At 40.7% G+C, this 27,518-nt stretch overlaps 1 protein-coding gene across 12 annotated transcripts in view; it reads right to left on the minus strand.

Annotated features, from left to right (window-relative positions):
• Nucleotides 1-284: 284 nt before the first annotated feature.
• Nucleotides 285-27,518, minus strand: part of sec31a (SEC31 homolog A, COPII coat complex component) — a 110,366-nt gene continuing 83,132 nt past the window's right edge. For 8 of the 12 annotated variants that reach the window (XM_069925442.1, XM_069925437.1, XM_069925433.1 and 5 more), the window contains 7 exons: nt 27,100-27,429; nt 15,049-15,087; nt 13,203-13,264; nt 11,178-11,435; nt 6,709-6,828; nt 3,796-3,867; nt 285-1,056 (listed from right to left, as the gene is read on the minus strand). In XM_069925442.1, the coding sequence (XP_069781543.1) occupies nt 877-1,056; nt 3,796-3,867; nt 6,709-6,828; nt 11,178-11,435; nt 13,203-13,264; nt 15,049-15,087; nt 27,100-27,429 (1,061 nt within the window). In that variant the 3' untranslated portion in view covers nt 285-876. Of the gene's footprint in view, nt 1,057-3,795; nt 3,868-6,708; nt 6,829-11,177; nt 11,436-13,202; nt 13,265-15,048; nt 15,088-19,299; nt 19,370-27,099; nt 27,430-27,518 lie in introns of those variants that run through there. The other 4 variants (XM_069925439.1, XM_069925440.1, XM_069925438.1 and 1 more) reach the window with 4 other exon arrangements.

The raw sequence follows: 27,518 nt of genomic DNA on the forward strand, positions 1-27,518 counted from the left end.
TCGTTCAACAATTAGAGTATCAGTTTCCTATTCGTTTTGCTAGTATATTGAATGTGCATTGTTTTACAATAAAGACAATAAAAATATTGATTAAAAAGTCAGTAAAAGTGTAAGTTCTCACTGTTTAAGAGCTTTTTTCAATGCTCAAAAGCTCCAGAAAATAATAAAGGAGGATTATATTGAGTTGTAACATTTGTGTGTTTATTGAATTTACTGCTAATATTCTAATAGTCAGCTGTCTTAACTGTAATGAAGGATTAACAGAATATTAAAAGACAATACACTTAAATAAATTAATGTTTATTTAAAATAAGATGAATTTCAGGTGCATTTCTGAATCATAAAATTAAGCACAGGGTAGGACAAGCATGAAGTAGTTTTTTGTACAGCTTGCGGTGTACTTTTCCCAGGGTCTTAGCCATTAATTGAGTATCATAAAGTCGATAAATCACACTCTTCTACTCTGGATAAATGTATTTGTGCTAATCACAGACCTGCATTTAAAGTACACTTTGCCAGTAAAGTCAATGAGATAATGTGTATCATTTGATAGTTCAATCAGACTTGCATGCAGTTGGATTATAACAATACTGTACGGATTCAATTTGTCCTATGTAGGTCATGTCCTTTCATTGGTTCTTTTTGTAAAAAAGAGGCAACATAGATTTAAAAGATCAATGTATATTCCCATTGACTAACTTTATCTGATTATATAGTGGAATGTTTTGCCTTGGTAAAATGCAATGTGGAATGAAATACATGGCCATTTTACATTTGACCATGGGTATTCAAATGTCTGCTTAGATTCGGATTTTTATCTAAACCAACATTGGTTTGGTCAACACTTACTTTTCACCAAGTATCTTTTTTAATATATCAAACACCTAGTTTATTAGCCTGGGTGAGGACTACTTTCAGGACTGGCATGAATGCAGAGATTTCACTGAAGTTACTGGTGCTCACTATGTGCGTGTGGATGCTTAACCCCTCAGGGTAGTTCCGAGTTTCAATGCTTCTTGCGATATTGTGTAAACCATCAACTATAGCCGGTGAGAGCTGCAAGAAATGAAATAAATTTTTAAAATCAACATAATGTTTTCTTGAATGCAAAACTTATATTGGAGCTAACATAATATGTTAAATATTTTGTACTGTTTTCAATGGCCTTTGGTTATCTTCTAACGGAATTCATAGCAAGGTGTGAGATGTCAGCATGAGCTGACAGTGAATTTTGGATCAAAAACAGATCCAAGACACAAATCATTTCTTTTTTAAAAAGGGTGCAGCATGTCAAAATAAGTCACAGTTTTAAAGTGAAATTTATTAAACATATGGCATCTTGGTGTAAAAATAGTCAACAAACTCAAAACATTTTACCAGAAAGAATCAACACAGATGCACAAACTCCATTTCTATTGGGCCCTTAACACATGGAGGAATGGATGATCGACAGATGGAAAGTGTGCATTGAGGGGGAAGGGGGTGTGCGGCAGGAGGGGGTAAACAGTTGGAGTATAACTATTTGATGTTATTACAGAAGAGGTAGTACATATTTCCACCAGTTAACCAGACATTACAAGTCAGAATGAACCACGAAAGTCTGCAGACACTGTGATTGTAGTAAAAATACACAGATACTGGACGAACTCAGCCAGTCTCATAGCAACCATAAGGAGGTTTTGGACCTGAGCCCGAGAACTTGAGGAAGGGCTCAGGCCTGAAATGTTGGTAATCTGTCTTTACCTCCTATGGACACTGAGTCCAGATGAGTTGCTCCAGCATTCCTGTGTTTTTAGGCATTACAAATCAGAAATGCCAGATGTGGCCTTCTATCAAGGTTGAATTAGTCACAAAAACAAATGTCCCTTGCAGGTGGTTTGTGTACTTCAATACTGTGTGCAGTTTTCTACAAATCTTTAATATGGGCATCCTCTGAAAAGCAGCATCTGCCGTACAAATACTAATTTCCCTATGAAATAGGTCAGCTGGAATGAGTACATTAAAACTAGGCAACAAGAAGCCTTCATTTATGACTGGAAGCTACAATATACCTGGCAGAAGTGAGAATATGTGAAGTGGCATAGACATTCCAATTATTTAATACAATTTACTTTCACAATCTGAATGAAAGGAGGAAATGCTTTGCCTAATGAATTTCAATTTTTTTATATTTTTTTCAGAATACACTTTCATGTTCTCAAAACACACAGCACTGGAAAGTGAATGGCAAGACACAACCTAAACACAAACCGATCTAAAAAGAGAACCAGTTTATGGAAATTGTACTTAAAAATATTAAACATGAATACAGAATAGGAAAAGTTTCTACCAATCACTCTGAGAAATAAGAAATACCATACATCCTTCCCAGTACAATGCTAAGTCATTAACAAATCTAGGCACCAGCAGTGTGCTGAGATAGGGACTGGCCGGATTTTTTAAAAAATTGGTGCTGCTGCCAGAGCAGTGGTTGCAGAGAGCGGGAGAGGAGACAAAGCGTTCCTCCAAGGGTCCAAATCTAGACGGCTCCATACAGAATTTAAATAGCCTGTTAAAGGACCCGATGGTAGTTTATTTTAAAATCCTGCATCCAGAACACATAGGCGGTGGGCTATTGGTGACTCAAAGCGAGGAACCCACAGAGGCTGCGGACTGCTGGAGATGGGCTGAAGGAGTACTAGGTATTGGAACTGGGATGCAAGAGGGTGCCAAGGGTGCTGAAGGCTTCCTGATCGTGTCAAAGGTTTGGAACTGGAGCTTTGATTCCCGATGGTTTGGACTGGAATCTGTGTGGCTGTGGAAGTGCTGGAGGGGAATCCACGGATGCTCACTGACTCAGGGGGGACTCTCTTTTGCTGCTCTTGCTCTAACTGCAAAGGGTGTCAGGCACCCTAACCCTAACCCTAAATCTTTGTTACAGCAGACAAAGTCAAATTTATGTAACATTACCACCGTTTTATTTCATGGTTTACACTTCAGCATTCGACTTTGCCTTTTATTCAATAGACGGCAAATTGAACTTCAGCAAAGTAGTTTATTTCCTCCAGGTTTCAGGTGTTTTTTTTTAAAGTGAAGATGTAAAATTCAGAAAGGGAGCTCAGTTCCAGGGGACCCACCTAAATACTCTTTGGTTGCAAAACAACTCACAATCACCACGAATAACCGAAAGGGCATTTTCCTGAATGTAAAGGGTTCATATGATTTTCTATTTCATTTCAGGAAGTTTTTTCTTCTGGTTCATGGCTCTATTTATGATCCAAAGTTGGGCTCATTTACAAGACCTCTGCGTTGTCCAAACAGCTTGGTCACACCTGATTTGTATGAACTAATGAGGCTGCTATCAGCCAGTGCTTGTTCTGGAGAGACAGCACATGGGGATGTGGGCTGCATGCTATTTTGTGCTCCTTCATTTCTGAAATGGGGATGGGAATGGAGACTTGGAAAGTTACATCAATGTAGAAAGGATTTTAAACAAACACCACAAAGTGAGAGTCACTCAGGATAATTCCTCCCCATCCCCCCCCCCACCTCCCCTCCCAATGCATCAGTCTGGGGGAAAATGTAAAAATGAGAAAGGATTTTTAATATGATATCAATAACAGAACCAAATTCAAGTGACTTTCTTTGGTCACGGTAATGAATTTGGTTTAATCTTGATGATTAATATCTGCATAGACCTACACTGCAGGAAATGGACTAAGAAAGAAGAAATACCACACATTCTTCCCAGTCAACACTAAGTCTGAGTCATCAAAAACTGCAACATGTAAAGGAAACTCAGGTTCCATCACTCACCACTTGGTCCCGCAGCTTGTCATACAGGGATTCGAGCCGCTTGTTAGCATCATCCAGCTTTCTCTTGGTTTGCTGCACAAAAGTTTATTTAAAGTCTAGTCAGTAAAAGTTAGGTGCAGAAAAAAACATTAAAGAAAGCAACACTTACTGCAATGGTCACACTGTCATTAATGCACTTGAAAATCCAGTCACTGTTTTCCCTGCAGCTTGAGTGAGACAGAATTGCACTGCTGCCTCATCATTCCAGTGACCCAGTTCCATCCTGACCTTAGATGCTGTCTGTATGAAGGCTGCAAATTCTCCTGGTGACCATGAGGAATTAACTCGTGTTATTATTTAGTTGACTGATGAAAATGATGTTCAGAACAAGTGAATGGCAGAAGAATCCAGGTGAGATAGGGAGGGGGAATCATATGAGAACAAAATGACATTAGTGGGAATAGATGCTTGATAAGGTAGACCAATCTGACAAGTGGGCCAGCTCAAGTTTGGTCAGCGTGGACAAGTTAGGCTGAAGGCCCTGTTTCTGTTCAGTGTAAGACAGATTCTACTTCTTTACTAAACTGAAGTTTCTTTCTGCTTATCATTCATGACTTGCTTGCTCTCAATGAATGGTTCCCTTGGGGTTTGATTTTGAAAGCCACAGCAATTCCTTCCCATCACAGCGTGCTATGTGAACTGCTCTGCTTCAGATCATAACAAAAACTCCTGTCCCCTCCATGGACTCCAACAACATCTCCTGTTGCTAATGACCCGTCCACACTCTCTTCTCCCTCCTCTTCTTGACCAATTAGGTCAAGAATTCTCAGAGGGTCATGGGTGCTCTAAAATACTAAAATTGGCAAACTAAGAGAATCAAGGCAAAAGAAAAGGGGAACTTGCCAGAATTGGCCATGACCTTGCTGGATGGTCGAGTAGGCTTCAGGTGGTTGACTTCTACTGAGGTTCTTTATTTTGCTTTCTCTACTCTAGGGCACTACTGCAACTGTGTCTGCACTTCACAACGATGAAGAAAGGCAAGGCTGTAAAGGCTTTCATCTCTTCATTGCACCAAGCATGATACATTTTTCAATGTATTTATTAAACAGACAGCCAATCTCTCTTTTCTATCAGGGATAAGGAGACAGTTCCAACACTAGTATGCAATGCACAAACATGCTGGAGAAAGTCGGCAGTTCAGTTTCTCCAGCATGTTTGTGTTTTGCAGTTGACCCCAGCATCTGCGAACTTTGTTTAACTGCAGAACTAGCATCACGGTTTTAGCTGAGACTAGCAAACATAGAACCTATAAAACATTAAGAATCATCCCACCTGAGTAAAGTGATCAGCTGCTTAACACAGGCAGTAGTTATGGAGACAGTCACAAAGCAGAGAAATTAGCCTTTCAAGCCACCATGTTCATAATGACCATTAGCACCCATTCAAACTACTCTCACACTTTTCTTTCTTTGGCTTGGCTTCACGGACGAAGATTTATGGAGGGGTATGTCCACGTCTGCTGCAGGCTCGTTGGTGACTGACAAGTCTGATGCGGGACAGGCAGGCATGGTTGCAGCGGTTGCAAGGGAAAATTGGTTGATTGGGGTTGGGTGTTGGGTTTTTCTTCCTTTGTCTTTTGTCAGTGAGGTGGGCTCTGCGGTCTTCTTCAAAGGAAGTTGCTGCCCGCCGAACTGTGACGCGCCAAGATGCACGGTTGGAGGCGATATCAGCCCACTGGTGGTGGTCAATGTGGCAGGCACCAAGAGATTTCTTTTGTACCTCTTCTTTGGTGCACCTCTGTCTCGGTGGCCAGTGGAGAGCTCGCCATATAACACGATCTTGGGAAGGTGATGGACCTCCATTCTGGAGACGTGACCCAATCCAGCGCAGTTGGGTCTTCAGCAGCATGGATTCGATGCTTGCGGACTCTGCCAGCTCGAGTACTTCGATGTTGGTGATGAAGTCATTCCAATGAATGTTGAGGATGGAACGCAGACAGCACTGATGGAAGCGTTCTAGGAGCCGTAGGTGATGCCGGTAGAGGACCCATGATTTGGAGCCGAACAGGAGCGTGGGTATGACAACGGCTCTGTACACGCTGATCTTTGTGTGTTTCTTCAAAGGGCTGGTGGTCATGGTGGGGGACTGGCTGATGGAGGACCTCAGTTTTCTTCAGGCTGACTTCCAGGCCAAACATTTTGGCAGTTTCCGCAAAACAGGACGTCATGCGCTGGAGAGCTGGCTCTGAATGGGCAACTAAAGCGGCATCGTCTGCAAAGAGTAGTTAACGGACAAGTTGCTCTTGTGTCTTGGTGTGAGCTTGCAGGCGCCTCAGATTGAAGAGAATGCCATCCGTGCGGTACACACTAATGCCATTTTATTCCACCCACATTCCAATCAATTCCTTCTGATTCTCCACTCACCTCATGTAAATTATGTCTAGTAATAGGAGGGAGATGATGAGAAGCCAATCAGCCCATCAATTCGCATTACAGGCCCAACATACAAACTCCACACATTCAGAATCATAGGTCACCCAAGAAGTCTGCAGAGGCTGGGGTTGAGTGCAATACACAAGTGTGCTGGAGAAACTCAGCAGGTCACACAGGATCCATGGGAAGTAAGGAGTGATCAATGATTCAGGCCTAGGCCGATCATCTGAAGGTTAGCATTGACCCCAAGTCACCAGAGCAGCAGCTCTATTAGATGCTCTGGCCAAAGCCATTCTAATGAAGTCATCTAATGTTAAATATCATAAGCTTTCAAGGTTACTTAAAATTGTAGCAGTGCAGATCTGCAATTGTGTGCTCAAAATAATCTAGTTGTTGGTGTCAGAGTTGTTGGTGCAAATACATTGGTGGAACCTCACATTAGATACAAAAATCTACCAGTCTCTCAAAATATTTTTATCAAATTAGCACATTTAGTACGTACAGGGTCAGTTGCTGCAGTCATACACCGCTGAATTAACCCTTCAAACGTGATCTTCAGAATGGCATGCTCTTCCGGAATGGGTCTCTTGGCAATTTTCTCAGTCATTATCGGCTGCACCGGCTGAACCAATCAAATAACATTCAGGTCTCAGTTAAATGAAGCACCAGATTCAGTTTTACTTGTAGACGGCTCTCAAGATTTCTAGCATGGCTCGTTAATGCTGGCGTTTAATCAGAATTTCAGCCAATTAGTGCAGCTAATGTAGCTGAGTTATTCATTACAGAAGATGCTCCTTAAGTAAAGATCACATCGCATTTTTCCAGATGTGGAGGCACGTGCGTTGAGACACGAAAAGAAATATACACTATTTACCCTCTTGGTACCTAGCTCTGGGAATGCAGGAAGTGCTGCATGTGCCCATACCCCATCCTTCATCACCTCCATTTTGGACCCCAAACACTTCACGTGAATCTGAGGAGGTCATCTACTGCATCCGGTACACCCACTGGGACTTTCTCTACATCAGAGAGACTAGACACCGATTGGGAATTCATTCATCTTCATTCCGTCTGCTGCAATAGTGGGAATCTCCCAATGGCCAACCATTTAATTCCATGCCCCACTCCCAAGCCGACATGACTGTCTATGTACTCATGCACTGCCAAACCAAGGCCAGCCGTAAAATGGAGGACCAACCTAATATTCTGTCTGAGCACTCTTCAACCAGATGGCATTATCATCAACTTCTTTGGTTTCCATAGGGCCCTCCCCATTCCCTCTGTCTCCTTTCCTCCTGCTCTCCACCCCTTCCCTCCATTCAGAGCTATCCCCTCACCCTATCACTTCACATCATTTTTTTTCTCTTGTTCCCTCCCACCCTTATCCACCTAGACAACTGGCTAGACAAGGTCTCCAATATTGAGGTCCTTTCTCAATCCGGAATGGCAGCAGTTTTAATCTTGGTGATGTCAGCCCAACTGTGCCGGCCAGGACATGTTGTCAGAATACCTGACGGAAGACTGCCCAAGGACATCTTGTATGACTTACTGCCCAGTGGTACCCAAAAATGAGGAGGCCAGCGACTACGGTACAAGGATGCTCTGCACAGGACCCTCATGAAAGCTGACATTGCCCCATCAACATGGGAGGATCTGGCTCAAGATTGCTCACAGTGGAGGGACGCCATCGGAAAGGTGGGGACACTGCTGAGAAAAAAAGCTCAAAGAGGCAACAGAGGAAAGGTACAGGAAGTGCCACAACAGAGCTTCTGCCCCTGTCACCCCTCCAGGCCTCACCTGCCAAGTATGCATCAAGCAGGGCCTGTCAAGGATCAGCCTGTACAGCGTCTCCAGGACCCACATTATCAAACCTCGCAAACTGACTGAAAGGAACCATCATCATCCTATGGGATGGATAGCCAGAAGAAGATGACCTCCTCCCCCACCATTTTATCCAGGCACCTGCCTAAACTTTCCTTTTACCCTGATGAAGGATCAGGCTCGAACTATTGGTAAGCCACTTTCAGGTGGAATAACTGAAGAATGCGGCTCCGGAGCCAGCTGCAGGGGTGTGCGAAGCGACATTCAGGTGCCAGCGCTGAAGGTGCTGTTCTGGCACCTGAAAGGTCTGCAGCGGGAGAGGCACCACGGAGCAAACACCGGCTCCTGTTGATTGTGGCCGCAGTCCCGCCTGCTTTCAGGTGCCTAGGGGGAGCGCTCGGAAGCGGAGAATACACCTACCCGAGGAGGGTTGGGTAAGTACTCCTCGGGTCAGGGTTCTCCGCTTTCAGGTGGCCTCCCAACAGCCGCATTTGGGTATTTTAGGCACCTTTACATTGGGGTATTCTGGCCACCTGAAAGTGGCTTATCTTTTACCTTTGCTACATAAAGAATGCTGCGGGACTTGCTGAGTTTCCCCAGCCATTTTGTGTACATTACAATCACAGCATCTGTACATTTTCTTGTTTAACTACATTTTTGTGTTGATTTACTTCCACTCAACACACAAATTCTGTGAATTCCTATTCTCAAATGTTTGGGGAGAGATTTATGATTTCTGTAAAAGTGAATTTGTATAACTTGGACAATCATAATAGGGAATTCAGGAAAAAAAGCATTGGTGTCTTGAAACACATTGCAAAAGAAAAGTGCTTGCATTCTTAAAGGTGAATGCATCCTGGGGCCTGACCAAGTCCATGTGTATCATGGGACATTGTGGGAAGCAAAGGGAAGAGGTGTCTTGAAACTGCTGGGGCCTTGGCAGAGAATTTTGTATCACCATTAGCCATACTGAATTAATTAAAGGGGATTACAAGAGGCAGGATCTACCTGCATTTGGAAAAGCAGGGATAATGGGCATGGGTTTGTGTGTGCAAAATCCTGTCTCATGAATTTGATTGAGTTTCTTTTTAGAGAAGCGACCAAGAGAATTGACAAGGGCAGGGCAGTAGATGTTTGTTGATGGACCCTTGACAAGGTCTTGAATGGAAAACTGATAGGGAGGTTCAGATCATATGGTGTATAAGGCAAATGGATACAAGACTGGCTTGGTGGAAGGAGTCAGAAGGTCGATAATGAAGATTATCTAATCTAGATCAGGGGTCTACAAAGTGGTCCAGATCAACCTCTGCGGGGGGGGGGGGGGGGTCAATTGCACTTTTGTGGTTGAAATCAGAGGGGTGTCTACGGAAAATATCACTCTTGCAAGAGCTGGCCTTGGTGGCTGCCATGTTGTATTTGACTTCGCCCTCTTAATAAGTAGAGAGCGGAGGTCTGACAGAGTGGAGAAGAAGGTGGTATGTGTCCAACACCACTGGCACCTCCCCATCCCCCGTCCAGCAGTGCCACACTCCAAGGATTCCATGCTTTGGGGGTACATGAGGAATCAAGAATTCCATGGAGGGGTTGATAGTCTAAAAAGTTTGGAGACCCCTCCTAGTCTAGATGAACTAGGCCAAGAGAGGGAATTTAACTCGGACAAGTGCAAAATATTTCATTGGGTTAAACGGCAGGGCCCTGGGGTGGGTTGTAGAACAGAGAGACCTCAGGGTACAAGCATAAAGTTCCCTGAAAATGAGGCAGAGAGGGTGCTGAAGGAAGCTTTTGCACACTTGCCTTCATTGGACAGGGGAATAAAGGCATGAGTTGGGGTGTCATGTAACACCAGCACAAGTCGTTAGTGAGACCATGTTTGGAGAATTGTGTGTTTCTATGTACACAAAACCCAGGTCTAGGAAGGATGTCATTCAGCTGGAATGGGTGTGGAAATGATTTGTATGGATGTTACTGGGATTGCAGGGGCTGAACTATGAGGAGAAACTGGATAGGCTGGACTTCTTCCCCTGGAGCATAGAAGGCTGAGACGTGATATTAATAAGCTATGTAAAACTACAAATGGCATAGAAAAGTGAATGGTCATAGACCTTTTCCCTGGGTAAGTGAGAGCATGGGGTGACGGTGAAAGGAGAAAGATTTAAAAGGTAACAGGTAGAACATTTTTTTTGTACACAGAGGGTGTATGGAGTAAGGTGCAGAGGAAATGGAGGAGTACAATTACAACATATAAAATTATATAGACTTTAGTGCATTATACACATTCAATATTCCTGACTTGGATCAATTTTGTAATGCGAGGACAAGCATATTGATTTAAAACTATGCCAAGTTAGTGCTGCACTCCCTCCTACAACTTAAAGTCATCAATAGAGCTCACATGTCCAAAGTCAAATTACCTCATTTTTATCCAATGCATCTCCTTGTTGTGATAGATGCAGCAATGGAGATGTTTTATTAATTCATATGTTTTGGACATGCCAAAACCTTGAGAAATACTGGAATGAAATCTTTCAAACTTTTTCCTGTAAAGTCAATTTTAAGCCTAATCCTTGAACTGCCTTGTTTGGTTTAGTTGGAGAGACTGGCAAAAGTCTAACGGCATCTGATTTGCATGTATTAGCGTTTATTTCTCTTATGGTGTTGTTCAGGTGGAAGGATGTTGCTCCGCCAACTCATGCTCAATGGCTACATGATGTCATGTCCTGTTTAAATTTGGAGAAGATTAGATGCTCAATTTCTGATTTGAATTTAAGTTTTAAATCACTGTGGGGACCCTTTTAGGAGAATCGCTGATTTGATATGAATGCAGAAGTGTTGACTAATAAGGTAATTTATTACTTTGATTAGGAATTTTTTTTCTCTCCTTGCCAAACACCTTTGTTTTTGGTAGTGGGTTTAGATCTGTTTAATAAAGTAACAAAATATTACTGTAAATTAATTTAATTGAGAATGCTGGGTACCTTGGATGAACTAGTATGATCTAAGTGTAATGTATTATTTTTTGACTTTTAATATGTATTCCTATGTATTTTTCAATGTGGAACTTCAATTTCAATAAAAATATTGAAAAAGAAAATTATGCCAAGTTTATCTGCAAGTCATGAATAGACACACAACACAGGAAAAGGATTGTACCAGCATGGTGTCGCCAGTTGGAGCACCAGGTGCTTCTTCAGTCCTATGTTTTGGCACCATTGTCTGTACGGTGGACTGCATCCCTGGCTGCAGCATTCCTTGGTAATGATTCTGAACTCCTAGTTGGTTTGGAGCTTGCTGGAACGCACTGTGCAGCACAGGAAGAGTCTGTTGATTCTGGATTGAAGTCTGTGGCTCTGCGACTGGGTTCATAATGGGAGCAGTGATGGGTGCAGGAGGTGTAAAGTTGCCTGGAAACTGCAAAACGTTGGAAATGGAAATGAAGGTGAATAAATCAAAAGTCAGTCTGAATTGTTTAATGTTAAAGGTCAAGACCAAAGTAACAGCCGCCTTATGGGATTCAGAAATGATAAATTAAAACCTTAACAACTCTAAAATGCAAATATTAATGTATCTGCATAACCAGTAAATACACAAATATTTAACTTTGTGATGAAAACAAACTAACATGAACATACAGCAGGTCTGTCTGAACTGGAAATTTTCAGTAGAGGATCATTCATTCCAAGATCCACTATCTTTAGCAGGCAACTCCTGACAATCACAGTAGCAAAATTGCTGGAATCTATCAAGAAGGAAATGGTGACAGCGCACTTAAAATTGGGGCGAAGCAGTACTGATTTACCAAATGTGAAACTGTATCGGGTAGCAGAATGAACATGGGGAAAACCTGGGAATGTGGTGCATTAGAATTTTCAGAAATCCCTCAACGATGTGCCACACAAGGTAAATAAACCAAAATTACAACTATTGTGGATTAACCAAAAAAAAAATCAAGTATAAATAAATGGGCTGTTCTGGGGTCAGAAGGAAGCTGGGGTCCAAACTATTGATCCTAATGAGGATTTGGATGAGGAGCCCAAGTTTAACATATCCAACTTGGCTCATGATGGGGAGCCCAGGGGAGTTACGATGAGAAGGGCAGTGAAACTTTAAAGGGATAGGGTCAGGCACTGAGATGGGTGAGGACGTGGCACATGGATCGAAAGGGGGTTTGCTGTGGATTGTCATCGAGGAGAGAACAAGGAAACTATCATTATATGCTTTGAAGTTTAAAAGAATGGGAAATGATCTCATGGGAACAAATACAGGTATTGAGGCACATTCTCACTTACATGGGGATGTCTTCAAGTGAGCTCAAACTGCAAGGTGAACATCAATATATACTCTGACTGGAAACCAATTTGTTCCGAATGGCGGTCACCTCAGATACTAAAAGTTTGTCACAGATTTCAATTTGAGAGTCCAAATGGGTCAGCAAAATTTGGGACAAGGTTTTGGCTAGGTCATAACAGCAGTAGAAATGTCAATAACATTTTTAACCTGTTATATATTTCTTATTATATTTGCATAACAACTTTGTATGTAGTTAACATTAAGAATCTTGTGTTTTGCACATTTTTCCTTATAAAATTATTAAGGATAAATTCACTCTCCCTTTGGAGGCATCAGTCCAACAACCATTTCACATTTTCTTATGTTTCTTTACCACCAAGTCTATAGTCCCTTCCCACCCTCCCAACATCAATTTCTTTCCCTCTCTTATTTCACAGTACACTATTCTCTCTCATATGCCCACTAATTTCACCCAATTCCCTTCCCAACTACCTAGATAGGGGCATCCTATTGTAGCCAATTAACTTTTCAATCTACACATCTTCGGTAAGTCATTGGTATGTTGAAGAAAACTTGAGCACCAGACAATCACAGGGACGACTCCACACAACAGGTCCAGAAGAGGGGATTGAGCCCAGGTTACGGAAGCTACCTCTGAGTTGCCCTGAGACAAAAAGGTATAGTTGCACTCTAATGCTGGCTTACATGGGTAACACAATTCTTGTTATGGATGAAGAAATTGGCCCAAAAATGTATAATTGTGAACAAAATATGAATCTGTTCTCTAGCCTTATCATCTTTTGGTCACTAAAACTGACCCACCTCAGCTACAATTTCTAGCATTGATTTCACATGAGAGATAAAATACTTAAATATTTGTTCAATTACCATTTGCTTTTTCTTTGGCATCCTACTCAAAGCTGGAGGGTCATTCCAACCATTTTGAGGCCCTTTTGAAAGAGAAATATTTATTTCTTTTATTTAAGTTTAATTATAAATTGCATCATCATTCTCTCTCTCAACTGCCTCTGACAATTTGCAGTGCTCAAGTACAGACGTGGAAGCATCTTTCCATCCATTGCCCATATATTCAAACCAACAAAAGTGGAATCAAAAATGATTGATCAATTGAATCATCAAGGCAAGTAATTTAGTAGTTATGCAAGAATTTGCAAAAGTTCCGAAGTCTACATTTTGTTCAACTTCTGAAGTTTATTTCCAATGACAATCTGAAGAGGTTGCCAAGAGAATATATCAGCAATTTCCATGCACTATAAATGACAGATGCAATAGATCACTTGCCACTTTAACCAGATTTTGATGCACTTGTTTACCAAATGTTTTATCATCTGGCTCTCTGAATTGTGATTAATCCGTAACCATTCCTATTTCACAAAGGTGTTTTGCAGTCTCCTCCAAGTTTCAAACCTCACTCCAGTAAAATTCAAGTTATCACTTCCCCACTAGATCCCCCCCCCCTCCCCCCCATTGTCCATGTGCTCTTTTCAACCCCCGCATCATCCTTAATCATAGATCTTCAAGTATGCTACTTCTAAACAAAATTAGGAGATGCACACTTGGTCAATTTTGAGTTTTGCAAATTTTGCTCTTTCTTAGTCCTGCTACCTGCCCTTTAAGGATGCAGGATTTTAGTAAGACAAGAGATTATGCCCTTCTAAAGTTTTTATAAATACAAGATTTATACACATGCCCATGCACGCACGCATTATATAATATGTATATATTATCTATAGCACTGTGGTCAGGACAAAGGCTGTTTTGTCTGGTTGTAAAAAGTCAGATGATAACAAATAGTAACTGGCTAATAATCTTAAAAAGCTATAGGAACAGACTTTGGATACATCAAAGCCATTGCTGCTCTTCAACATATTTGACCATCTTAACGTGAAAGCAATGAGCAATTTGCATGAGAAAATTGTTTTTGTTCTGGCAGATACAGCATTAAAAAATCATGACCTGAGTATTTTACTTTACTGACACTGCCAACTATGAACAATAGGGTAATTAACATGCTATAATTTGCTACCCAGTGCCACATATTGCTATAGCTACAGGTACTTGTGTCAATACAGTGAAAGAGAGAAAAACAAAACCACAGGATAGTCAATTAGGCTTGCCTCTTGAATCTTAAAAGTCACTGAATGAAAGGATATATGGAAAAATTATTGATTGTAACATTTCAACCATTATTTGTGGGTGTGATTGGAAGGAATGAAGGGGAGGAAAATAAAAATGTCAAAGACTATCAACTAGCACTAAATATTACATGTTCAGACAGCTGCTACAGCCAAACGCAGGTTGTGCATTAACAGCAGGATTTGCAGCTGACTGAGCAACATCAGTTTGCTTTTAGACCAAACCTCAATGGGCGTGATATGCTTGAAACTAAAAGGAAAAAATATTGTTATTGTGTGCAAAATTTAACTGGGTTAAAATTAAATTGAAACAAAACTTTGCAATTATATAATAGCAGCCACAGAGAATAAAGCCCCAAACAAGAAACAATTTTGCAGAATTATTTTCCTCATGACAGCAAATTTAAACTCAACACATAATGGTGCAGATCATCATGATATTAATGAAATCACAAATAATCTGCTTCGTTTTCATTGCAATTTGGTAACACTGGGATTAAATTTGAATTTTGCTAGATTATTCCCCAAATCAAATTAACAGCGTAATTTTTCACTGGAAATCACAATCTCTAGTTCACCTTCTAAGATGGTAGTTTGATCTTGGGAGTACATGTCTCCTGTAGACAAAAGCAAAGTCAATTCAGAACTGGGGACACACAAACGTGACTCATGTTTTATAAAATAGTTAATTTTGTTAATTACCTACACTCAGATAATCAAATTGCAGGATGACTCAATAATGAGTAGTTACCACCAAATCCTCAGAGTCAGAAGGATCTATTTACATTTCAGTATTCACCATCTTATTTTTCCTGCTTTTTTTTTTTAAAAACACAAGTTATTGTTTTAATGAATTGCTCTGTTCACTCGCTACAAATTCTTCCTAGACTGTACAAGCTGCAATCACATTACCACCATCATAAGGGCGCAGAACACAAGGCTCCTGACACCCCAGCTTGTTGTCTGGTGCTGTTTACACACTACATGGTGACTGTAGAAGTGTTTTCATTGAAAATACATATCCGTTAAGAGCTTCCACCTGTAAAAAGGAAGCCATGCTTCAATGCACTTCAGATAGATTCCATCAGATTGTTTTCAAACTTAACACGGATGACCCAAATCAAAAATATGAATTTAAGATGTTAATGATCACAAAGTTAAAATTGTTTGCGATAAATAAATGTTTCTGTTTTATCCATAGGTATGGAAGAGTGTTGTTGGAAAAGTGTGAATGTTTTCTGCCTGCCCATAGATTCATATGCACTGAAACAGGCTCCTCAGCCCCCATGTTCACACCATCCATTGTGCCTATCCACGCTGATTCTATTTAGCAGCATTTCATTTCATTTTATTTTTTAAAAAATTACTAATATAAATGGTAAAAGAGCCTTCTGGCCCATGAAACCCATGCTACCAATTACACCTAATTAAGCTGCCAACCTTTTACATTTTGAGGGCATGGTTAAACCAGAGCACCCAAAGAAATCTCACGCAGGTCACAGGCAGAACATGCAAACTCTTACAGACAGTGCTGGATTTGAACTCAGGTTGATGGCAATGTAGCAGTGTTGTGCTAGCTGCTATTCTAACCGTGCCGTAGTCTGTAGCCTTCTATGACTTAGGGTTTCAAGTATTCAAATGCAGATACTTTTAAAATACTGTATAAGTAGTTGCCTCCATCAGCCGTTCAGACAGGGTCAGAATGAATGACATTGCTGACATTTCACTGGCACTTTTCCCACTAAATTCTGGGATCTGTGCCTGGGATAAATAGAGCTAATGCACTGAGTGAGATGCCATTAACTCTCTCAGTTCCTCCATTCCCATCAATTGTTGATATTCTTCTTTGAGAAGTTCATTGCCCATTAATGGAACCAAGAACTCAGCTCTGTTCTTCAGAAGTGGACTAACACAACAGGACTGGTCACTCATCTTTAAAAATAAAATGACTCCCTCTTCACAATTGATGCATTTCATGCAACTTTCTGCAGCCAATAATTCAACTATGGAATTGTTGCAAGCATTTTATTAAGGTAATATGAGTCGATCCCAAATGAAGCCACAACTGGAGTTGTGTGCACAGATCTGGTTGCCATGATGTTAAGTGAGTGCAAATAAGATAGACCCACAGAGTTGCATGGGTGGACTTAGAGGAATGAGAAGACTAGACAGGCTGGTTTGTTTTCTTGCGAATGAAGGCAGAGGAGCAACCTGATTGAGGCATAAAAGATAATGAGGGGGATAGACAGTGACATTTTTTTGCCATAATAAAGATAATGATAACCAGATGGTGTAGGGTTAAGGAATTGGAAGGAGATTTAAAGAGTATTTGAGAGCGTGGGTAAAACCTTGAATGTGCTGCCCAATTGGGGGAGTAGGGGGTGACGAAGCCTGAGACGTGCAATATTTAAGTTTTTATACAAGTGCTTGAAAAGCCATGGCTTAGAAGGTTACATGCAAAGTGCAGGAAAACAAAAAATTATAGGTACTTGATGACCTGCATGAATAGGATGGGCCAAATGACCTGCTTCCATGCTATACGACTCAAACACTAATTCAAATCAGCTTTTCCTCCTTATTCGTTGAACAATCAGGACCAAAATGTTGGTTAAAATGTCATCATGAAGTCTTTTCAAATTGTAAACTCAACTCTCAGCAGCACTCCATCAAGTGGAAGGCTTGGATTCAAACACTGGATTCCAGTTGTCTAACACTATCACAAACTGTGCTTCTGTCCCACCACATAACAAGCTATTAATTTTAGTGGTTTACATCAATATAATACAAAACATTCTGAATAAAACTATTCATTTTTACAAAACTATTTGATTAGCAAGGGTTCATTAACTTGCCTTCAATTGCAAACCATAAAGGAACAAAGTCAAATTATATTCAAGATTTGATTAACTACTTTACATTTACAAAATTAAGGTCCTGAGGACACAAAATTAATTTTAAAATAGCGATGTTGAATTGATCTTGTCATGGCATTTATATCTATGTGCTAAGCTATTTTTGGAAAAGGAAGGCTCTTCCAAATTCATTAGATAATACTATTGTGCCCTCTACAAGCTTTGCATAGTTGAGTTTGTATTTTGCATTTTCTGGTGACTGAAGAGCACCAGATGCCTCAGGGACTATTATACTTGCTTTTATTGATAGATAACAATCATTGGTAGATAAAGTTAAAAGGTCCTTCACTGTTGGAGACATTCTTTTTCTGACGAGACATTAATCTGCCTTCTCAACTCGATGGAAATGGTCTTCTGGTGCCGCTTTGAAGAGGAACAGGGTGTTTTTCCTCTCCTCTTTGGCAATATTTTTTTTCCATTCGACCACCTTCCCAACCTGACCCCCAACATAATGATTTATCTCACTAGTGCATGTGCAAATTGGCTGTCAATTCCAGTGCTGGCAAATAACAAAATTTCTGCTGTGAATATTCAATACATTAATCAATAAATGAAGAAAAATGAAATTCAAAAAAGTATGGAACTAGAACAAATAAGCCACTTCCCCGAAATGAATAAAAAGCCCAATAACCCACATCTCATTTTGGGAAAAGAATGAAGAACATTCCCCATTTTTATGTAAAATTATAAAATATAATCAGAGGAAGTTTTATAGGCCAATTTCCAAATGGAGACACACAGGGGGAGACTGCAGCTTCTGGAACCTGGAGCAACAAACAATCTGCTGGAGAAACTCAGAGGGTTGAGCAGCATCAGTGGGAGAAAACAAATGGTCAACCTTCCAGGTTTGAATGAGAATGCAATGGGGAGATAGCCATTGTAACAGGGACATAGTGGGAGGGGTTGGGAAGATCCCATTGGGACTTGAGAGATCCAGGGAAGGACAATGGATGATGGAGAAATGCAGAGACAACTGGTTGGCAGGTGGCAGACAAGGGGAGAAAGATTTAAGAGGAAAAGCAGAGGGTCAGGTAGAGGGAGAGGAGTGACACAAGTTGAAGTAACATCTGGCTGTGGAGTGATGATCAGTGGACACAGTCCACTGGTTTTGGAATCTGTTGTTGAGAAAGTGATAATGGGAGTGAAAAGGGGAGAGACAAAGGGCAAATCAGATGAGATAGAATGGAAATATGGTGGTGGGGGGGGGTGGGGGGAGAGGATAGAACATAAAAGTGAAGATAATAAGAAAGGGTGATTAATACACTAAAGTTCTGGAGAAACTCAGCAGGTCCATAGGGTAGCAAAGATATATAATCAATCTTTCAGGCTTGAAAAATGGGTGAGATGCTTGTTGAAAAGGGTGGAGGGGACAGGAGGGGTGGTGAAAAAGAAGAATAATTGGGAGGGGGGGGTTTAGTGGAGAAAGAGGAGCCAAGAACAAAAGTGACTCAGAAGGGAGAGGAAGCATGTTGCCTGAAATTGGGATCATTCAAATTTCGAGCCATTGGGCTGTAATGCGCCCAGGCGGAATACAAGGTGCTATATTCCGAGTTTACGTTGAGCCACATTCTGGCAGAGTAGAAGACCCAGGATATGCAGGTCATTGAGATCATAGGAATGGGAGTTGAAATGGCATGCAACTGGGAACTCAGGATGTCCACTGCAGACAGAGCGCAGCAGCTCTGTGAAACTGTCCACAAGTCAGCTTTTAGTCTCACGTTTGGCTGCAACCACAGGAGGCAGTCAATCATAAATATATGGCAGAGAATAGAAAAATGCCATGGTCTAAGAGATGAATATTGGGGGTTAGATGTTTATGTCCGAACACCATTAAAAGCTTGCTCAGACAAGCAGATCATAAACAATAAGATTAATGGGATGCTAAACAATATCGCCAAAGATATAAAACTATATAACCTCACTGAGGAGTGACCATGACTTGCTTGGAATAACAGCTTACTTCAAGAAGAACTGGCCTCAGAGTTGACTGTTGGTATGAAAAAAAATTCAGTTATCTAGAATGACTGGGTAATCTTGTGTTACATTCCTCAGAGGTAACAGAATCCAAGAATTACAGAATTATGACAGTCTCCTCAGTGTCAGGCCTTCCCAAAGTGCTTTACAACCAACCACACATTGATGAAATGTTGTCAATTAAGTAATGTAGGGAAATATGAAGTCAATCAAAATAATACATGTGATCTCATGCATTTATCTGAGAGCGAATTTCACACACAGGGATTAGCACTTTCTAGAATCATAGAACACTGCAGCATCGAAAGAGGCCCTTTCAGCCCTTCTAGTCTGTGCCCAACCATTTTATTTTGCTAAGACCCACTGACCTGCATCCAGTCCATAGCCCTCCATACCTCTCCCATCCATGAACCTGACCAAATTCTTCTAAAATGTTAAAATTAAGCCTGTATTCACCATTTCAGCTGGCAGCTCGTTCCACATTCTCTGTGTGAAGAAGTTCCCTCGAAACCTTACCGCTTTCACCCTTAACCCATGCCCTCTGTTTTGTAATTCACCTACCCTCAATGGAAAAACCCTATCTACATTTCATCTGTCTATTCCCCTCATAATTTTAAATACCACTATCAAATCTCCCCTCATTCTTCCACACTTCAGGGAATAAAGTCCCAACCTTTTATAACCTTTCCCTGTAACTCAATTCCTGAAGTTCAGTCAACAATGTATTAAATCTTCTCTGCACTCTTTTTACTTTATTAATATCCTTCCTGTAGTTAGGTGACCAAAACTGCAGACCAGACAATACTCCAAATCTGGCCTCACCAATGTCTTATACAATTCTACCATAACATCCCAACTTCTATACTCAAATCTTTGATCAATGAAGGCCAATATGCCAAGAGCTCTCTTTACAACCCTATTTACCTGTGACACCACTTTTTAGGGAATTTTGATTCTGTATTCCCAGATCTCTCTGTTCTACAGCACTCCTCAGTGCCCCAACATTTACCGTGTATGTCCTTTTTTTGGTTTGCCCTTCCAAAATGCAACACCTTACACTTGTCTGCATTAAATTCCACTTGCCACTTTTCAGCACATTTTTCTAGCCTTGAAAAGCTTTTTTTGCTGTCAGCAACATCTCCAAACTACAATGGTCCCAGCACCGATCCCTGAGGCACACCATTAGTCACACACTTCCAGTCTGAGAAGCAATCATCCACCACTACTCTCTGGCTTCTCCCATCCAGCCATTGTCGAATCCAATTCACTTCAACATAAATACCAAGGGTCTGAACCTTCCTGACTAACCTCACACGTGGGACCTTGTCAAAGGCTTTACTAAATACCACATAGACAACATCCACAGCCTTTCCTTCATTAACTTTCCTGGTAATATCCTCGAAAAATACAACCTACCACATACAAAGCCATGTTGACTATCCCTAATCAGTTTCTGGCTATCCAAATAATTGTATATCCAATCTCTTAGCACACCTTACAATAATTTACCTACTACTGATGTCAGGCTCACTATCCTATAATTTCCAAGGTAACTTTTGGAGCCTTTTTTAAACAACAGAACAATGTGAGCTATCCTCTGGCACCACACCCATGGCTAAAGATATTTTAAATACATCTAGCAGAGCCCCTACAATTTCTACACAAGTCTCCCTCAAGGTCCGAGGGAATATCTTATCAGACCTTGGGGACTTATCCACCCTTATTTGCTTTAAAACAGCAAGTATCCCCTCCTCTTTCATCTGTATAGATTCCATAACCTCACTGTTGGTTTTCTTTACTTCCCACAACTCTGCATCTGTTTACTGAGTGAATATGGGGATGAAAAAAAAGTTATGATTTCCCCCCCACCCCTATCTCTTTTGGCTCCATACTAAGCTAATAACTCTGATCTTCAAGGGGACAAATTTTGTCCCTTACTATTGTGACAGATTGTTATATTTTATATTGTATATAGATATGATTTAAAGGAGATAAATTGTGGCAGGCTCTTTTAGTGTAGGTCACATGCAAACATTTCAAAAGACATATCATTTAAAGTCCAACAGCTTGATTCAACCCAGACAGTCCAGGATCCGAGTACCTTTGCAAAAACTTTGAATAATGCCTATAAGGACTTCACAAGTAGGTATTAATTGGACTGGCTGTGGAGTAATGGATTATTGTTTTGGAAAATGAGTGTGTGTGTGTGTGTGTGTGTGTGTGAGTGTGAGTGTGAGTGTGAGTGTGAGTGTGAGAGAGAGAGAGAGAGAGAGAGAGAGAGAGAGAGAGAGAGAGAGAGCAGTTCAGCAGCAGCTGGGACTGGAACATGACAAGCTGGCAAACTTGTGGAAAACCCCATTTAGAAGATGTGTTATGAGCTCTTAGTTCAACCTGGTCAAAGCCCTTGTGGTCCATACAAGAGGAGATGGCTGGCTGCATAAAGTTTCACTTGAAATAAGGGAAACAAAAAGGAACTCTGTGGTGACCTGAAAGAAAGAGGTTATCATCTGGAAAACCCTGATGGGGCAAGTTTCTTCGGCAAGACACTAAAGTGGCTGATAGGAAGGAATCAGTTGTGGGTATACAAGGAGCAACAAATCTCTCTGAAAACCAACAAGAACCTTCCTGAGCAGTAACCATTTACCTGCTGAGGATCAAAGCCTGGTGAACTTTATACATGTTAAATTCTGTGCACAGTATAAGAATTGCCTGATTCCGGTGAATTTGGAAGAGTGATAAATGAGATTGAACTGTAAATTAAAGTACGTTTCTGAACTTATACAAACATTATATACACCTGCGTTTAGAATTAGAAGGGGGTAAAATTGTTAAAAGTAATAAAATAAAGTATGATCCTATTTTCATGTTTAAAGATAATTAAAAGTAACTTTTGTTTGTCTTGGTGAATTTCTATTGCTGCTGGGTTTTGGGGTCCTCTGGGCTCGTAACACTATCCTTTTGCTCTTAAAATAGGGCGGCGCAGGGTTGGTATAATGGTTAGAGCAATGCCTTTACAGCATCAGCGATTGGGACCAGGATTCGAATCCTACACTGTCTGTAAGCAGTTTGTACGTTCTCCCCTTGTCTGCATTGGTTTTCTCTGGGCTCGTTTCCTCCCACCGTTTCAAAGAGTACTGTGGGTGTAGGTTAATTGTGTGTAAATTGGCCACCATGGACTCATGGGCCAAAAAGGCCTGTTATCTTGCTGTATGTCTAAAAAAATTTTTTTAAATACCCATAGAAACCCTTCATATTTTCCTTCACATTGTCTGCCAAAGCAACTTCACGTCTTCTTTTAGCCCTCCTGATTTCTTTCTTGAGATTTTTCTTGTATTTTTTAGTATCTCATTTGCTCCATGCTGCCTATACCAACTATACACCTCTCTCTTCTTCTAAACCAGATCCCCAATAGCCCTCGAAAACCAAGGTCCCCTATGCTTGCTAACCTTGCCTTTAATCCTGATAGGAACATACAAACTCTGTACTCTCAAAATTTCACCTTTGAAGATCCTTCACTTACCTTGCACATCCTTGCCCAAAGATAACTTACCCAATCCACGCATTCGAGATCCTTTCTCATTTCCTCAAAATTAGCCTTTCTCCAATTTAGAATCTCAACCCAAGGCTCAGACCAATCCTTCTCCATAATTAACTTGAAACTAATGGCATTATGATCACTGGACCCAAAATGTTCCCCAACACATGCTCTGTCACCTATCCTGTCTCGTTCCCTAATAGGAGATCCAGAACTGCATTCTCTCTAGTTGGTATCTATATATTAATTTAGAAAACTTTCCTGAACACATTTGACAAACTCCAAGCCATCCAGCCCTTTAACAATATGGGAGTCCCAGTCAATATGTGGAAAATTAAAATGTCCTACCATCACAACCTAATGTTTCCTTCAGCTGTCTGTTATCTCTCTACAGAATTACTCCTCCGATTCTCTTTGACTTAGGTAGTCTCTAATACAACCCATGAATGTGGTCATACCTTTCCTGTTCCACATAAAGCCCCAGTAGACGTGCCCTCTAGTCTGTCCTGCTTGAGCACAGCTGTGATATTTTCCCTGATGAGCAATATCACTTCTCTCCCTTACATCCCCCATTCTATCCCGCCTAAAGCAACAGAAGCCCGGAACACTGAGCTGCCAGTCCTGCCCCTCCTGTAACCAAGTTTCACTAATGGTCACAATGTCATAATTTCATGTACCAATCCACACTCTAAGTTTGTCTTCTTTCTTACAATACTCCTTGCATTGAAATAGATACACCCAAGAACATTTCCACCATGTACAATCCGTTTACTTCTAATGGTGCATGCAACTTTCACATCATCTTTTCCATCCTCCACTCCTCTCTCTGCTCTGGCACTCTGGTTCCTATCCCCCAACAAATCTAGTTTAGACCCACCAGAACAACACTAGCAAACCTTCTTGCTAGGATATTAATCCCCCTCCAGTTCAGATGCAAACCGTCTCATCCCTGGAAGAGAGTCTAATGATCCAGAAACCTAAAGCCCTCCCTCCTACACCATGCCTTTAACCACACATAAGCTGCATTATCCTCCTATATTTATCCTCACGAGCATGTGGCACGGTTAGCAATTCTGGAGATCACTATGCTGGAGGTCCTGTCCTTCAACTAATCACATAACACCTTGAACTCTCTTTGCAGGACCTCCTCACCCTTCCTTCCCACGTTATTGGTCCCTATATGGACCACAACATCTGGCTGATCGTCCCTCCTGAGAATACCGTGAACTAGATTTAAGATATCACAGACTCTGGCATCTGGGAGGCAATATATCATCTGGGATACTCAATCTCTTCCACAGAGCCTCTTATCTGTCCCCCTAACTATGGAGTCCCCTATCACAACAGTTCACCTCTTTTCCTCCCTTCCCTTCTGAGCCACAGGACCAGACTCCGTGCCAGAGATCTGATTGCCGTGGCTTGTCCCCAGTAGATCGTTTTCCATCCCCCCCCCTCCAAAACAGCATCCAAAATTGAATACATTATTGAGAAGAATGGTCACAATGGTGCCCTGCAGCTTCCTACCTGTTTCCTTTCCCTCTCCTGACGGTCACGCATCTACCCTCGTCCTGTCTCTTAGGTGTGATAGTATCCCTGTATCTCCTGTCTATCACCCCTCTATCTCCTGAAGGATTCGGAGTTCATCGAACTCCAGCTCCAATTCCTTAACTCAGCTTATCAGGAGCTGTAGTTTGATGCACTTCTCGTAGATGAAGTTGTCAGGGATTCTGCTGGCTTCCCTGATGACCCACATTCTGCAAGAGGAGCATTTCCCTACCTTGGCTGCCATTCCCACTGTTTACGACTAGAGGAACAAAATATATGATATCTAAAACTTTCCCTTACCTGTCCCTACCTGCTAAATCCTTTTTTTCCTTGAATAGGGTGGCCCTTTCTTACTTCAACTCCTACTACCCCTCATCTCTCATCTGTTCTCACCAAAGCCTTACCACCTTGACCTAGCCCATTTGGCAATAACCACTCCCTTGATGACCATACTCTAAAGCTCTCCCTCATTAATGTGATGGCATGTCAGCCTGAATTATATGCTCAGGTCTCGGAGATGGGCTTGAGTTACAAAATTCTAACTTGAGAGAAATGTGCGACCATTAATCCAAGGTGATCTGATTGACCAATTTAAAATAATGAAGAACTCGACTGGCAAAGAGGGAATAATTCTCTCCAGTGTGAGAATTCAGAATCTAGAGTTATTCGAAATAACTTTGCTTCTTTTGAACAACTGTCAGTTAAATTTAAGGTTTCTAATAGACATTTTTTTTAGATATTTCCAAGTTAGGAATTTTGTTCAGTCTAAATTCAACACTTTTCCTTGAATTGCAGATTCAAATATTCTTGATACATTTTTTGATCTACAATTTATTCACAGTGGACTGGTATCACGTATTTATATTGATCTATTGGATTTAAGATTAGCCCCAATGGCTAAGTTTAAAAGTAATTGGGAGCATGATCTTAATATATCTTTTTTCGATGAGGATTGGTGTTCCACTCTTAACTGGATCAATGAATCTTCATTTTGTTCAAGGCAGTTCATTACAATTTAAGGTGGTACATAGAATACACATGTCTAAACTCAAATTATCCCATTTCTATGTGGGTGTTGATCCATTTTGTGAAAAGAGTAACATTTTTGAAGCCTCGTTGATTCATATGTCTTGGGAGTGTCCTAAATTAGGAGGATATTGGCAGAATTTTTTTTATTCTCTGTCAACGACTTTTAAGATTATATTAGATCCATGCCCTTTATCTGCCCTGTTTGGTTTTTTGTGGCATCTTAAGGGAAAGTTTTAGATTTTAGCACGTTGATAGCCAGACGAGCAGTTTTAATGGAATGGAAAGCTGAACTCTCACCGACTCATGCAGAGTGGCTACAGAATATAATGACATATTTAAGGTTAGAGAAAATTAGGTATAATATTAAAGATAAAAAGTTTCAGTTTGAAAAGGTGTGGAGCCCATTTATAGAATACTATCATACTGGCTGTTTTAGGTGATTTGGGTTCTCTAGTGCTGACCTGTCCAACTTCTGGAGGTCACGACTTGATCCATCTTTGTATTTCTCTTGTAACTTTAATTAGAAGGAGGGGTTAGATTAGTATTAATTTTAGGGTTTTTTTTCTTTTAGATAAATGGATTCATGGGGTTTAATTATGATTATCCTGGATAATATCCATTTTTTTTCAGATTTTATTATGGTATAATGTTAGTATAATCTTTTTAATAGTTAATCACATTTAATGATAAGGGATGGAATTTAAAATGTGTCATATTGTATATTTACTTTAATTTTATGTTATTATTTTGCCTTGCTTTATTAATATCTTGTATATGGATTATTATGTTAAACAATTAAAAATATCTTCAAAGGAAAAATATTCAGAACAAATGCAGGAAAACACTTTCACAGAAAGGGATGGGAATACATGGATGTTTTTTCTCAGAAAGGCAGTGATGTTAAAAGGATTTAAAATGGAGTTGGGAGAAGGAAGAAACTATCAAGAAAGATATGGAGAAGGAATGAGAATGAGATTTAAAAAAAATAGAACTGTCCTGGATGACAAAAAGGGATGCAATAGGTTAGATGGTCAAAGCATCTGCCATTTATTTCAGCCATGCTGAAAATCTAACTAAGTTCATCATTAAAATTGCTGAGGTGACATGCAAGAATTAAAATACACGGAGGTTAGATGATGGAATTGTAGTTTAGATTAATCCTCTATGGAGCAGAGGATACATGCAAAACCTATACAAGTAGCGAAGGACAAAGTGCAGTAGAGAAATTTCACTTCTTCTTCCATGATCATACAAGTTACTGTCATGCTCCATGCACATGACCTTCGTTTAAAGTAAGCACTAGTTCATGAAAAGGAAGATGTAGCTAAAACGTTTCACTTGGAAAAACGATACATAATTTTGTCATGCACACGCCATGCAGGGATGTGTTTTGATACAATGCATTTTTGTTTAGTGAATGAACAAAATTGTCAGCCAAATATTTTTCATGAATATGGAGCCATTTTAGCAAGGTCTTTACATCAGAGACAGCACACTGCAAGATGCTGCTGCCTTCATGGAGAACATGCTTTACTTTCTTCTTACTGTCAACTACAAAGACACCAATCAGACAATGTTAAGTGCAAAACATGTTCAAAGTTGAAAACAAAAGCTACATGCCAACGACAGCCAACCTGTTCTTTGTGAGGCAGGCAGTTCGATACTTGCAGCTGGTGTACCTGGTGGTCCTGTTGATGGAGGATAGGTCACAGAGGATGCTGGAGCTCCTGGTCCGCCATGCTGGTAGGGTGCTCCAGAGAGAGGAGGAAAAGCAGAAGCAGGGCCAGATGCGGGAGGGGAAATCTGCGGCTGTCCTGGGTATTGAGGAGCCACAGATGAAGACGAGGTGTGAGAAGGAAGTGAGGGCATATATACAGATGGATAGGAGGATGGGGCTGGAGGTGCAGTAGGTTGATAGTAAGTTGGACCCCCTGCTCCAGGAGGGTACTGCTGTGATTGATGAGCTATGGAAAAAAATTACTATGTTGGTAAACAAGAATGATCATCTATGTTATTATTCCATTAAAATATTAAGTTAGAATTAAACAGCAAA

This window comes from Narcine bancroftii, chromosome 3 (assembly GCF_036971445.1).
Source record: "Narcine bancroftii isolate sNarBan1 chromosome 3, sNarBan1.hap1, whole genome shotgun sequence".
In the NCBI taxonomy this organism is placed as follows: Eukaryota; Metazoa; Chordata; class Chondrichthyes; order Torpediniformes; family Narcinidae; genus Narcine; species Narcine bancroftii.